At 48.1% G+C, this 14,667-nt stretch overlaps 1 protein-coding gene across 12 annotated transcripts in view; it reads right to left on the minus strand.

Annotated features, from left to right (window-relative positions):
* Positions 1-14,667, minus strand: part of ERI3 (ERI1 exoribonuclease family member 3) — a 123,148-nt gene that overhangs the window by 82,867 nt on the left and 25,614 nt on the right. For all 12 annotated transcript variants that reach the window (XR_004324975.1, XR_004324974.1, XM_032494101.1 and 9 more), the window contains 2 exons: positions 8,144-8,260; positions 1,933-1,992 (listed from right to left, as the gene is read on the minus strand). Coding sequence is in view for 10 of the 12 variants with exons in the window: in XM_032494101.1 (XP_032349992.1) it covers positions 1,933-1,992; positions 8,144-8,260 (177 nt within the window). In the remaining 2 variants the exon portion in view is untranslated. The remainder of the gene's footprint in view (positions 1-1,932; positions 1,993-8,143; positions 8,261-14,667) is intronic.

Genomic DNA, 14,667 nt, shown 5'->3' on the forward strand with positions numbered 1-14,667 from the left:
CCTATCCAAGGAAGTGATACATTTGGAATCAGGCTGGTCATTTTCCTTCCCTTCTCTGTTTTAATGGATAAAGAGTTGGAGGGACCACCAAGACAACCCCCAATCAGCTAGGCCAGCCCTCCCAGCTATTGAAGGTCCAAAGGAGGCCAGCCTGAGCCCCACCTAGAACTAATGCATCAGGCGAACATCTAGCTGGTTATCTGCTTAGGGCCTTGGTTAGTACAAAAACTAGCTCTTTAGCTCTATAACCAGCTCGGGGCTAATGGAACAGAGCAGGGCCCGGCTTGGTCTCCTTGTCCTACCATAGACTCCCCATCCAAGCCAATGCCAGGAATCTTCCCTCTTCACCTACAAAGTGTGCTGAAGTGGCAGAAAGTAGCTTCCAGGTGAGACTCAGAATAATCCTCTGAGCATCCTGCTCCAGGGTGGCCTGGAGTCAGCAAGAGGAAGCCTCTTAAAGACCAATCTCCCCCTCAACTGGCACCACTAGGGAGAAAACCCTATAACTTCCACCGCCCTGGTTTGGTGCCGGCCCAGAATAAGCATCTTCCTCCCAGGATCCCAGCCAGAGGCACTGCAGGGAAGAGCTGCCTAGCCTCTGGCCTCGCTCAGGGGCCAGGCTCTGGCCAGGGAGACTGACTGGGAGACAGGGAAGGAAGGGTCCCTTCTTTCTCCCTGAGTCTGGTCTTAGAGAGAGCATTCCAGGCTGAGGAGTATCCTTAGTCATCGGGGTGACTCTCCCCATTGAAAAAGAGGGTCAGTGGGGCTGGGAGCCACCTAAGAGCTCATCTCATCTGCTCCAACCCCTACCCAGAGCCTGACAGGCCACCAGGGAGCCAAAACCTGTCTCTCCGGCCCTGTCTCCATCCTGAGGAGCCCCAGGAAATTCAGTCTGCATTTCTCTCCCCTACGAGACAGGCCTGCTTGGCTCAAGAAAGAGATCTTCCTCCCTCTCCCGCCACCACTCTTCCTCCAGGCTGACTCCACCAATGCAGGTGTGCTTGGCCATCCTCCGAGACGCTCTGCTTGCTCCTGTGCTTTGACAGGGGCTGAATTCTGGATTTACTGGTCTTAACAATAAATAAAGCGCCTAACAAAATCCACAGGCTCTTTCTCTTCTCCGCTCCCCGCTGGAGAGAAGGGAGTGGGAGGGGGACCTTCTCCCTCTCTGAAAACCCCAGGCCAGAGAAGGGTGGGAGAAGAGCTGAGGCCAAGCACTGCTTCCTTATTCCCTCAGGCTGGAGCATGAGAAGCAGCATCTTAACCTTTTCCAGCTCCCTGAGGAGAACATCCCAGAAGTGTGGTCTCTGCCAAGGGTTCTAAAGCCTTTAATTTGATTTCCCTCACACAGGCAATTGTTATAATTATTCTGATTAGGAATCATTACCCAGTGCAGCCTCTGTACCCCTGACAGGCACAATGCATCCGGCGGCAAGCAGCAGTGGGGCAGCCGGGCCCAGCCGCACCTCCTGGAGGAGCTGACAGCAAACAAAAGCCATTGATGGGGAGTTCTGGGTGAGTTAATGAAGTGCTCACATGCCACAGGAAGCCAACACTAAAGCTAAACAAAAACACCTCCAGTCCCCGAGGCTGGGCCTGCTGTGCCGCAGCTCGGCTCCCCTACTCCCAGCCTGCCCAGCGCGGGCTTCCCAAGCCAGCCGGCCGGCATAGGGCCATGGGCCAGGAGCGGGCGGGGCCTCCCCGACTCCTGGCGGCACTCGGACATCTTGTCAGTAACCCTGATGGGAACAGCTGGAGATGACAGATCAATGGTTCAATACTCTCAACAGCATGTCACTGATGTGACAGCAAATGTTATTCTAATCAAGCCATAATCATAGTCAAATTACACAGCTACATTCTTAGGAAGGGAGGGAGAGGAAGGCAGCAGGAAGGGGTCAGAGGTCAGGAATTAAAGGTCACTCCACCTACCTCCAGCACTTGCTGCAGGCTTGGCTGACCATCCACCATGGCTTGAATAATCCCGGTGAGCTGAAAGGAAGGAAGGAGAGTCAATGAGTGGAAAACCAGGGCACAGGGTTTCAAAGCTGGACTGGATCCTCTCCTTTCCATTTTTCTCCTTCTACTGTGAAAGACTCTGATCTGCACAGCTGTGGGCTCTGAGCCTGACAGAAGCCTTGGGAATCAAGTCCCAGGACACAGTGTGACTTTCTGCACAACTTCCACCCTGGGACGGGGGTCACGCCTACACATTGACCGTGGGGTGTGTCTCATTCCTGTTTCAGCTTCTGTTCTGTAGAAAATTTGATTGCACATGTCTTTGGTATTCAATGGACTCAGTAAGTCCCCACAAATCATAGTCTGAAGTAAATTCACCTCCAAGCTTCCCAGCAGTTCCTACAGAACTTGGGGGTGCCCACATGGGACAGGCACACTGGGTTCCAAGCCCACCTCTTCCCAGCACTTCCCCCTCTAACACCAGTGAAGAGAGGGACCAGGGGGTGGGGGGTGGGGTTCCTGCAGGCATCCACCCTTCACCCTGCTGACCTGGCCCCTGCACACCTGCTAGCCAGGCAGGAAACAGGAACCCTTAGCAGACAAGACTACAGATCTCGTCAGACCTAGGTTCAAACAAGTTTGCTGCCTGGCTTTGTTCTGAAGTGAGAATACCCCTCAAGTCCAGACAGGCTGCCTCCAGGCTCTGCAGCAGCAGGCCCCCGCATGGACCTGCACCCGGTTAGAAGTCACTGCAGTCAGTGTGCCCCTGGCCACTTTCACACGGAGAAGTATCTCAGGCCTGCTGGGAAACTTTTTTTTTTTAAGTGTGGGGGGTGGGAATTAAACTCCAATTAAACTATAATTACATTTAATGAATACCAAATACCCAACTCACAGGAACCGCTGGCTCTAAGAGGGAAGGTTATTTTCTCATAGTGACTTACATGGAATGGTAATACACACCTTTTAGGGAAGAAATTTTCATTTTAAGAACGCTGAGTTCCTCTAGGTGGGTTTCTGTAGTTCATCAAGTCATTATTAGGTGGTATTTTAAGGAAGTGTAAGGACACAGCCACTCTATTTTATATTCCAGAAACTGTTTTTATATTAATCTGTATTTTAATTGGGTAACAGCTGCTGCCTACAGACTTCCCATGGTCTAAAAGGAAAATAAATTAGAAAGATTAACTACACTGTTGTTTCGCAAGGCTTTAACCCACAGCATGCCCACCCGGCTGGCACATCCACACCCTTTCCTGGGAGACCAAAGAACTGCCCAGCAGAGGGAGGGCCTGAGCCAAAAAGAAGAAAAGGTGGTCCCCTGAGGGCCGCGGGGTGGGGATGGGGAAGAGCCCCGGGGCTGCGGCTTTCATCTTGGAGTGCTAGGACTCCTCCTCCTATTTAGTTAACAACTACTCCTGGAGAGGCTGCAGTGTGCTGGGCCCCATTCTAGGAACCAGGGATCCAGCAGTGAGGAGGAGCAAGGAAATCCTGCCCTCCTGGAATCTGCATTCTTCTTGGTGGCCCACTCCTGTCCTGGCCGAGCCCAGCCAGCACCCAGAGCCTGTCAGCCTTCCAGAGCCACACAGCGAGCAGGCAGAGCCTTGCGTTCTGTCACAGGCAGGGGCCAGAGTCTGGAGTAGGCCTGTTGCCAACTCTAGGTCCAATAGCCAGATGACTGGCTGGCATCCATGCACCCACCACTGCCCTTTCTTGCCCAGCTTCTCTCCTGCTCAGTTCTTCCAGGGCCGAATCACATCCCCAAGCCTGGAGCTGGGCCTTTGGGTCAGATCTATCCTGGAGAAGAGGGCCCACAGCCACTCTTCTTGGAAAGCTCCAGGGTCTGTGTGCACTCTTGTGTCTAGTCTAAGTTTCTTGGGGCAAGGTTAGGTGTACTTCTTCCTTTGGCTCCCACCAAGGGTCACTCAGATGAACCCTGAAGAGCTTCCAGAAAGTCTCTCTTACACAGGAAACCTTGCCAAGAATCCTCCCACCTTGGAGATGAGGCTTAGGTCAACACCTGTGTACAAGGTGCACAAGCACCTGCTCTGGGCCCCAACAAAAGCACTCTATCCAAAAAAATAAACAAAAACTAAGACACTGGTCTCCAGGGTCTCTCACCATAGACTAGGCCCACCTCTTCCTGCCCTGGGGAGGGGGTGGAGGTGGGGCTCCAGGCTCCTGGGATTTTCTCATATTCTTCTCCAGTGGTCAGCAATCCTGAAATCATCAGCCTGAGAGGAGCCTAGTGAGCTCAGCTTCCTCCCTCTCCATGCTTCCCAGACCACCTGTGGTCCAATAGGACAGCTTACAGCTTACAGCTAAAGGACTTGAACTCAACCCCCAGAGACACAGGGGCTTGAGCTACTGGTTCAACTAGAAGCATCCTTTCCGGGGGAGACCTCACTCCCTTGCATTAATGCCTCCAACAATGGACTATGTACAGCTTATCAGCTCTGCCAAGGCACTGGATGAAGAGGAGGTGAAATTTTAAAAGTTAGTCCCTGTACCTAATACTGACAACCTATGACTTATACCAGAAACTGTGAGGGAGACAGACAATATAATAAGTACTGGGAAGTTCTACCTTAGGCCTAATCTAAATCTTTCATGCTACTGTTTAAACCCATTCCCACTTGGGTTAATACATGTTTGTAAAAAGCTTTCACATCCTCACAATGAAAGGTACTAGAGCAAAGCCAAGTATTATTAAGCTGAGAACCAAGGCTCACAGGCTAAACAGAGCTCAGAGACCTTAACCACTTAAAGCAGGAGAGGTGAGAGGAAGAATTAATGTGTGCTCTATGGCTCCTTTCACTGAGGGATTACAGATTAACTCCTGCTTCTCCAGACTTGGAAACCACAAGGCGAGGGGGGCTTTTGACCCTGACTGATAACATGGCTGGTTACTGAGATTCCCTACCCGCACAACGGCTTTGTCCAGGAACAAGCTGGCTTCCACATAAACACTGGCAGCAACAGGAAGCAGCCCAGGATGCTCGGTGCCAATAGTATGTCAGCATCCAGTGCTTTCTCCCTTCACAGTTTATCTCCAGCATGATCATATCCTGACACCAAGACAGTCTGTTGATTACATGAGCACTTGTCTCTGGTGTGCAATCTGATAATCAGACCCACTCTTTCTCCTCAGACAAAGAGACCAATAAATCTCACCCTTTATAAGTATAGGTGAAAGACAAAGCCCTTTACTGGCATTTAGCAAAATGGGTATTTTCCCTAGTTTTTTTTTCCACAATGACAACAACAACAAAAAAGACTGCACATGGTCAGGGACTGTGCGGCAGCCCAGCTGCTGGAGACAGAGCTCTGATGAGTTGGAGCAGATTCTAGAGATGGTAGGGAAAGGGCCTGGGGAGGAAGGAAAACACATCCTATCCTACCTCTGTCAGAACCATGTCTCCAGGCAGAATATCAACTGGAACTGAGAAACGACCTCAAGAAGCCTAATCACATGTTCCTTACACAGAGCAGTAAGACACTTGTGTCTAGGTGCGGGCTGTGGACTCACTCGAGGCAGAATCCCTCTTCCTGCTGCCCAGCACTGAGCCTGTCTCTCTCCTAACACAAGCATGTGCTTGTCTGTGTACACACGCGGCCAGGGTTCTTAAAAACTTCTTGTGCAAGAGAGAACATCCTACCAGGGCAGAGGAGCTGCTTAGGAAAATCTGGAGGTGTGGGATGGTTCCTCACATTTACTAATGAAAGATTCCTTCTGGCCGGAATGACCTCCCTCCCTACCCGCAAAGGCAAATACAGCCAGATTGGAGGAGGTCTCAGAACGACAGCCCCATCCTGTGTCCATGCCTCTCTCTGCATTACAATTCCATTTAGTACAGATGGAGACGGGGAAATATTTAGATGATTCAAGGTTTTCCAAAGACTTTAAATACTCAAAAGAGCTAGTCAGCAGTATAGTTACTTTGGGGGGAGGCAAGATGTGGTTGAGTAACTTCTTGACAATATTCATCCAAGGAACATGTATTTTTATTTGGTGCCAGGCCCTAATGATAGGACAAAGATGGATCAGATCTAGTTTCTGCCCTCAAGGAGCTCACAGCCTAGTGGGAAGATGGATAAATAATTACAGTATAATGTACCTGAATGTTGCTACGTTGGGGTGAGCACCACCCAACTTGGGCTCAGGGAAGGCTTCCCACAGAAGGTGACCGTGGGCAGAGTGCTAGAGGACAAGTAGGAGGGTGGCAGCAGCACACAGGCAGAAGGACTGTCATGAGCAGACGTGGACAGTGAGAGGGCAAGCTTTGGGTGAGGGAAGTGAGGGGACATGAAACAGAGAGGTATGAGGCTGGACACAAAGGTGGGGACCAGGTCAGGGAGAGTTCTGAGCCCTGGAAACCCGAAACAAAATGGTAGAATCAATGCACACAGCACAGCCACATCCTCACTTTCAGAACAGGGATCAGTCATAACAAGGATCCCAACACCACCAGACCTACTACCCTCCAGAGTAGGTCTTATGTCTTTGGGTGAAGCTTTCTAGGAAAAAGAAACAGCTTTCATCATAGTCTCACAGTCGCTGCTCCCCTTCCCCAAAAGAGAAGCAATAGCAGCCCTGCTCTGAAAAAAAAAACCCTTTTCCCAATATTTTCAAGTATCCATTCCTGCCTAGGGCCGAGCTCCAGCAGTGATCTGTTCCATCCTAAACAAGCAGCAATCTTGCCCACGTTCAGACCTGCCTGTCTATGCCAGGCAACCTGCATGGAGCTGGAGACCCACAGGGGAGGCCGCACACAGAAAGAAGGAAGAAAAGGATAAGAAGGCATTACACTTTCAGGCCAGTGGAGGGCTCAGGTATCTGGCAGGATTAAGGAAAATCTTCCCTTCCCTTCCAGTAAGGAAGGGAATTTTCATCAAGAGATGATTTTTTCCAAAGGGGCAAAAAGGACAGATTAGCGCCCCCTGGTGGTATAGGTAGTTCCCAGGAGAAAGGGTTGAAAAACAGTTGACCCCAGAAAGAGCAAGAGCCTCAACATCATCAGCTGGAACAACAAAAGGCTTGAGTGACTAGACACCTTGGCAGATGGATGCCTACAGCAAAATGCCCAGCCAGGTCACTGGCATTGAGCCCAGGAGTCACCCTCAAGATCTCCTATCTGGGCTAAGTCAGCCTCAGAACCCACTGAGCCTCCCACCAACGGCAGGCCCTTCCTCAGCTTCCCCCACAGCACAGGGATTGTCTGGGGATTACTCAACAACTTCTTTCTTCCTGTTTCACTCGCATGAAGAAAGTGGGTCTCTAAATGAAGGCACAAAGTCCCTAATGTACCCTCACCCCAAATGCTTAAGACTCCAGGAACACACATGTTTCCCATCACCTCTGCTACCACACACACTTGACCCATGAGTCCACCATCGCCTGTGGCCACCACTGAGTGCAAAACATTATGAGTCGCAGGGGAAAGCAGCCACAGAAGGCCTCTCCATACAGTCCTGAGAGTCAAACTCTGCAGGAGCGCCTCCTTTCTGCCAGTGGCTCTTCTGAGCCTCCAGCAAGCATCAAGGTCTCAGTTAGTCCCAGTTTCACAACCTGTAAAATGGGGCCAATAAGAACCTGTTGGCGAGGTGATCGAGTTCAGTACCAGCATAAGATAAGGATGATATTTCAGCCTCAGCTAGGCTGTCCTCACCCTCTACATGGACTGTCCTTCCCTTTCCTTGGTGACAGAGTTGTGTTTCCCAGAAATTTAACCAATGCTTCACACAGGACCATTTTGCTCAAGGACAGAGAAACATTACCAAAAAGGTATGAAAGCCTGAACAAAACTTCTTCCAAGAAGGTGGAATCTTCACCTCTTGCCAAGGGCTCTAAGGGAAATGGAACTGAAAAGAAGCTGAACCCCAGAGGCACCACCCTGCTCCTAGACTCCAACTGCCTGGTCACTGGGAAGGATGAGGATGACAAGGAAGGGAAAATGTTAGGGAAGCTGGGACAGACTGTGCCACTGCCCTCCCCAGGTTCCCCCATGACCACAGTGGTCCAAGGGGAGGGGCAGGCTTTGTAAAAAGCCAGCTACTGGGTCCGACATGCACCTGCCTTAACTGCTGAGAAGACCTAAGCTTTCTCTAAGTGGCCAGTATAGAGCACCAGTGATCCCCAAGCTACTGTCCCAGCGGCCCCTGATGCCCAGCTCTAGGCCCTTACCTCTGTACAGAAGGGAGTAAGCTGTGGATGGACCACGGGCTGGACATACATGTGAAAGGTAGACTCAATCTCCATGGTCCGGCCATTTAGCTTCAGGATGGGGAACTCGATGATTTCCTGGAATGGCAAAAGCACAGAAAAGGAGGAGTAAGTTTTTTTAAACCCACCATTTCAAATAACTTAGAGTCAAGAATAAGGGAGTGTTTTGGACTCATTAGCTCCTGCCAGGCCAAACCCAAGACTGTGTGAGATGCTGCTAGCTCAGTTATAATCCTAACCCTCCCACTGTTAATATCTTCACAGATTCCAGGTACTCGACACACAACATCCCCACTGTCTCTGGACGGGGAAGGCAGACAGTGGAAGAATCTGCCCCACGTGCCCCAACTGCTTTCTAGCAGAGGCCTGCTCATTCAGGCCCCTAAAAGGAGCCCCCCTTCCTCTTTCCCAGGTCCCTGCCCTGGCCTGCGCCTGGGTCTCCAGCCACATAGACAACCAGCCATCAGACTAATACACAGAATTCTGCATGGGACGTTTACACAGAGCCAATGAGCTTCTTCATTAGTTTTTAACCAAAAAAAAATTTTTTTAAAGTAATAATATATAAAGCCAAAGGGGATACTGAAGAGGAGAAAGCTGAAAAAGAGTAATAGGAGCTAATGCCTCCCACCTTTCTTTCAGGCAGTACGCCTTCCCTTCAGCCTGCTCCCCCTGCCCCCCCAATCGCTTAGCCAGCCCTTCCCAGTCCACTGGAACGTAATGGAAGGAGGAGGAGTGACAATTTGTTTGGTGTCTCTAAGATTAATTTGTCTCCGTTATTTAATAGAGATGCACAGCACCCAGGTCCTGGTGTGCAAACAGGCTTGCAGCACGCCGTCTGTGCAGCATGCCTCACACATCGCTCCTGGGAAGGGAGGAACACGCCGGAGGGGGGAGAGGGCCAGAGGCACACACGAGCGTCAGAGAGAAGAGGGAAAGCCAGGAGAGAGAATAAAAAAAATTATTGCTTTTTAATATTCAAAAACAGTTTGCAAAATTTAATCAAAGCAGAGGAAAAGCTAACATTTTTACCACTTTGACATTTTTATTAGCGCTTTCATAAATTTTTAAAACATGAATGGAATTAGTTTACAACACAAAAAAACTGCCCTGAAAACATCTGGAAGAGACAAATAGGAAACAATAAAAATAAATAAATAAAAGCAAAATCCTCCGAGTAAAATTAGCATGTGAAAAAGGCCTCCACTGCAGAGAGAGAAGGGGGGCTTTGCCCACTCAGCGGTCCCCACAGTCAGCTCCAGAGGCATCCCTACTCCAGGTCCCCCGTTTTGGAGAAGACCTTTCCAGTATCACTAAAATCAAGGCAAATTGGTTCTCTCCAGGGACAGCCCGGAGAAGCGACACAAAGCTGCTGACACCTGGCTGCACTCAGGAAATGGATGAGTGGGGAGACAGAAGGAGAAATGGTCGATCTCCCTGATGTTGCAGGGCAGCCAGGTATCTCCCCACCAAACATACCACCTCTATCAGGCTTGTTTTTAAAGCATTTTATCCAACATATCAGAGCATGACTGAAGATCAAATCAAGACAGCCAGATTTCATGACAGAAAAATTCAAGGGTTCTGGTTGCCCGGCCTCCCTGGGCTGCCCCAAAGGTGGAGAAGCTGACGGGAACCCCCAGAGAGAGGAAGGGCAGAAAGACTGCAAGACTGAGGCAGAGGGGGACACAGAGGAAGCCCAGGCTGTGGCTTAAACTAGATGATAGCTCTCCTCCAGCACAACGCAGGCCAGAGAGAGGAGAGCTTTGCTCTGAAAAACAAAACTGAGGCGCACACACACACAAATACACCTTGGTCCTCCTGCAAAATCAGATACCCAAGACTTCCAAGAGCTAACCCTGAGGTAGGGTTCATCTGACTCCTGAACTTCTGACATACCCTTCCTCTGCCACTAAGTAGAAGAAACGCTTCCCCAGCTGAAAGACCTCCGTAGCCTGGCAAGTTTGGCTGCCCTGGTGTCCAAGGAAACAAATACAGCCAGCTCCTCGCTAATAGTGTTAGCTGGGCCCACAATGAAATTTAACCTGTGACACAACTGTACTTTTCATTTAAAGTTTCATTTGGAGAGAAGCAGTGTTTGGAGACCTGCAGTTTGTCCTGCTAATAAAGACAAGTGTTGGGACCTTTAAGGATGCCATTCATCTCTGGCTTTTATTAAATTCAATTTTCTTAAGCCCACGATACATTATGAAATTAGGAGTTGACATTCCTCTGGAAACAAAAATATCTATCAAACATAAATAGAAAAAAACCCTCTATTACCAAGAATTTATGGCTTAAAGTTGATCTCTTTCCACTTTTTTACAAGCACATGGTTTGTTTTAGATATCTGAAATGCTATTACAGATCCAGAATTTTATCAGTATTTATTATAAAATAGTAAGCGCTTCAGCTACCGCTCTGACCAGCACCAAGTCAGCATCCCCAGGAGACATTATTAAAACTTGGCCGTCGGTTTACCCACTGCAGCTCAATCCCTCCTGCTGTTGGCTTTCTCACCCCTGGGGAAATGGAGCCAACCTAAGTGCTCATACTCAGTATCCACCCTCCCAGAGAGGGGGAACAAGCCAGCCTTGGCTCCAGGGGAAGACGGGTAAGCCCTGAGATGCCTGGGGGCCAGGACACAGCAGACTGGACCTATCCTAAACACCTCTGCAATGTTGCTCGCCCATCAGCCAAGCCTGCTCTCCAAGACCAAGAAGAGGGCCAACCTCAGAACGTGACTCTGCAGGGGCCCTTCCTCAGCATCACCATCAGCTGTTGTAACAATGACCTTCCACACTGGCATATTCTTTTGAGCCACTGAGGATGCAAAAGAGAAACTTTTGGTAAAAGATCTTTTGGGGAGTCAGAACAGAAAGGATCTCACTTAGGTACTTCTTACCTTCCCATATTGCCCAGCCAAGCCCAGACACTCAAAATACTGGCCCCAACAGCCCATTCATGGGAGAGGAGCCCCAATCTGTAGCCAGCTGACACAAGCCTGCAGCCACTACACCTGGTTTATACCAACACTTCAACAGTTTTCAGCTGATAATGAGCAGAGCAGTAACCCCAAAGCTCTAGGTTGATCACATGAATTCCACCCAAGAGCTTATGAAGATGTGCCCTAAGTGCTGGCTTCCAGGGCCAGGTGCTCAGATCATGACACTGTCATCCCTACCCCTCCTCCTTTGCCCTCCCTCCATTTCATCATCCCCCTGGGAAGAAGTTTTTCTTTAAGGAACACTTTTTTAAGGAGTGTCTGCTTGTGTAAAGTAGTACCAAGAAGGAAAGAAGAATCTGTATTTAACATCCAGCCCTCATTCCCAACCCTAGTAATAATTTCACAATTTCTTACTTTTGTATGACATTTGCGTTCGATTAAACTACGTCTACTCTGTGCAGAACACTGTGCAGGTGTTGGAGAGGAATTCCGAGATAAGGTCAGACATAGTCTGCTTTGGAGAAGTAGACGAACCAGAGAGCAGAAAAGATATGTGAGTGAATAATGAACGATGCACCATGAAAGTATCTCAGTGGAGGGACATACCGAGTGTTACGCTATTCATTACAGTGTGCTTTCAAATACATTTCCTTATCTTACCATTTTTAATCCTGGAAGATATGTCATATCGTCATCATCATCAGGTCATAAACCAATACTACGAAGCACCTACTGTTGACCAGGCAGGGCTGGGTGTGGACACAGAGGCAAACACGAGATGTGGCGCCTATCTCTGAGGTGTTCAGAGTCTGGGCAAGGGGTAGAAAGAAACAAGTCCCAACACCCTCAGAGACAGACAAAAAACAGAATCATCTCATTCTTTCCATTTATTGTTTACTGTGTGCCAGACACTGCTAAATACTCAAAAGAAATGACAGCATTGAATCCACCTAACAACTCATGAGGCAGGAATCACTATTTTCTCTACTTTACAGAAAAACTAAGGCCCAAAGAGCAGTTGTCGCTTGCTCAAGGTTACAGTGCTAATAAGGGACAGACTGGGGAAAATGAGACTTAAAGAGAGTAGGACTCACAGCTTTCAAAATCTGAAAGGTCAAGAAAGATCTGATTTTTTTAGTCTGAAAGGCTGTCTTTAAGGAGCTCAGTCTCCTGTCCCCTAGGAAGAAAGGCTGTTCTCACGTTACAGGAGCAATGAATGTGGACCATCCAGGCAAAAAGTCCTGCAGGATTGCTACTGAAAAGCCTCCACTACGGCTGCACTGACACAGAGGGCTGCTGAGCTCTGGACTCGGGGAGGGCAAGAACCATCAGCCTTCAGTTTGCATCTCCAGCACCCAGGTCCATTTTAGCATACGGCCCTCGCTCTCAGCTTTTGGTAAGTACACACATGAAGGGGTTGACAGACGCCGAGACAAGCCGAGTGCATGGCTCTAACAGAAAATACGCTTTTCACAGAGCTCTCCATAGGACCAGAGAGGTGAAATAATCTACCTAAAGTGACAAGATGTTAAGTATTTGAGCCAAGAATCAAACGCAGACATTTATCACTCGAAAGTACTTTCTTCCAGATCCCCTGCCTCTTATCTCTAAGTGTTTTCTCACCCTTCCTCAATTGCTACAGACCACCAATGCCCCAGTTTTCTGTTTGCCTGGGACAACAGTTTCCAAAAGCAGGAATTTGCTAAAATTGGGACAGCTGGTCACCATGCACCATCCACAGCTACCAGCACTGCTAGGTTGTCCAAGGGTGGAGTGCCATAACCCCAAAAAACTGGTCTGCTGATGGTGGACGGGAATTGGCCACAACTTGACAAGGATGGAAAAAAGCCTCAAACTTGGATTTTTCAAAGTATCCATGGTTCCAAATCTATTGTATCTGCTGTCTCCCTCAATAAAATGCCAGCTACAAGTATTTTTTAAGGGGATGGAAGACAGAAAGATAAAAAGGAAGCACCAAGCAAATATTCTTTTATCTTTTTAAGTGAGTGAAGGTTTTAAATGCAGCTACTTTCTAATTGCTTAAGTAGGAACCCCAGTGGTTCTCCTGCTAAATTGAGGACAAAACTAGAACAGCATTTCAGATGAGATTGAGCGTGTTCAGGGCAGTATGGCCATAGACCGCAAAAGCATTTCAAATGGAATTTCACACCCACAATCAGTAGATTACAAGAAATAAATGTGTAGGTTGCTTTCAGGGTATTCAAACTCCCTTAAACTAAAAGTGTCTTTGGTGATAAGATTGTATTTGAAGATACAACAACAAAAGGATTTTAAGCAGAAGGGACTTAGGTTAACCGTTTCTTGACAGTGGGACAGTGTAGCATTGAGGTGGGTACAGCTCAGTGGTAGAGCGCATGCTTAGCATGCATAAGGTCCTGAGTTCAATCCCCAGCACCGCCATTAAAAACAAATTAATAGAAAAAATAGTGTAGCATTCTTACAGACTTTTTTCCCAAGCACAGATTCTTCTTTGCCTGAGCTAATGTTTCCTATGGTCCTGTCTTAAATTACATAGTTTTTCATGGCTGCCCCCTCTCAACCGAGGAACTAGCATTCCCTGAATTTAGAGATGGTAACAACCAATCTGTCCCTTCTCTCCATCCGCTAACACAAAGTACAAAAAGAGTGCACCCCTGCACAAAAAAGTCTGATAAAATCCAAAAAGCGACATCATCATACAACAAGGTAGAAAAAGCAGTACCTGGCAAAAACATGGGTTTTATCCAGACACGTGATTTTTGGATAAGAGTCTCATGCAAAGACAGGCCCTTTCTCCAAGGGATGGAGGAGCCTCTTGGCCATAGGCAAGAGGGGAAGTTGAGAGGGAGAAGTGAGTACCACTGGGCAACGAAGAGAACATGGTTTGCTTAACAGTTTCTCCTTTAGGAAAAAAAAAAAGACATTTTATGCACAAGGAGCTTATTTCTTAAACAAACACTCGTGGTTTTGATTTACACCATAGCCTGCTCCTAAATAATTTATGGCGGGTTAAATTTATTGCCGAGCCCTGGCTGGCTGCAAATTCGAATTGCCAAATAATTAGATTTTAGGGCAAAGCTTATAAATTACCCGTCGATTTGTCCGGACTTGTTTGTCAGTTGCTTTGTGCTTCGGGTCATCTTTGGCATTTGGCTGTTTGGGTTTTAATTGCTGATTTACACTTTGACAGATGAGAGCTGATGCTGGAAGTTTCAGGACAAGGAAGGGTAAAAAAACTGGAGCTTTAAAAGGCTGATTTTTCACCTACATGTCCCTCTTCACCCATTCCCACAGACCCCAAAGCAATTAAAATGTAAGAAAGAGGCAGAAAAGAGACACTGCTATTCTTTATTTGGGGATGGGGGGGTGCCAAGTGAATTATAATTTACTTATACTGAAACCTGAATTTTAAAAAAATTTACAATACCATTAAATGAAGGAGACCAAAAGTCTTAGAAACTGCCTTCTTATCCAGGAGTGCACATGCTTGTGTCTGTCTCGGCATGCACATGACTCTGAATCAGCCTCAGCGCAAACA

The sequence above is a fragment of the Camelus ferus genome, chromosome 13 (assembly GCF_009834535.1).
Source record: "Camelus ferus isolate YT-003-E chromosome 13, BCGSAC_Cfer_1.0, whole genome shotgun sequence".
NCBI lineage: Eukaryota > Metazoa > Chordata > Mammalia > Artiodactyla > Camelidae > Camelus > Camelus ferus.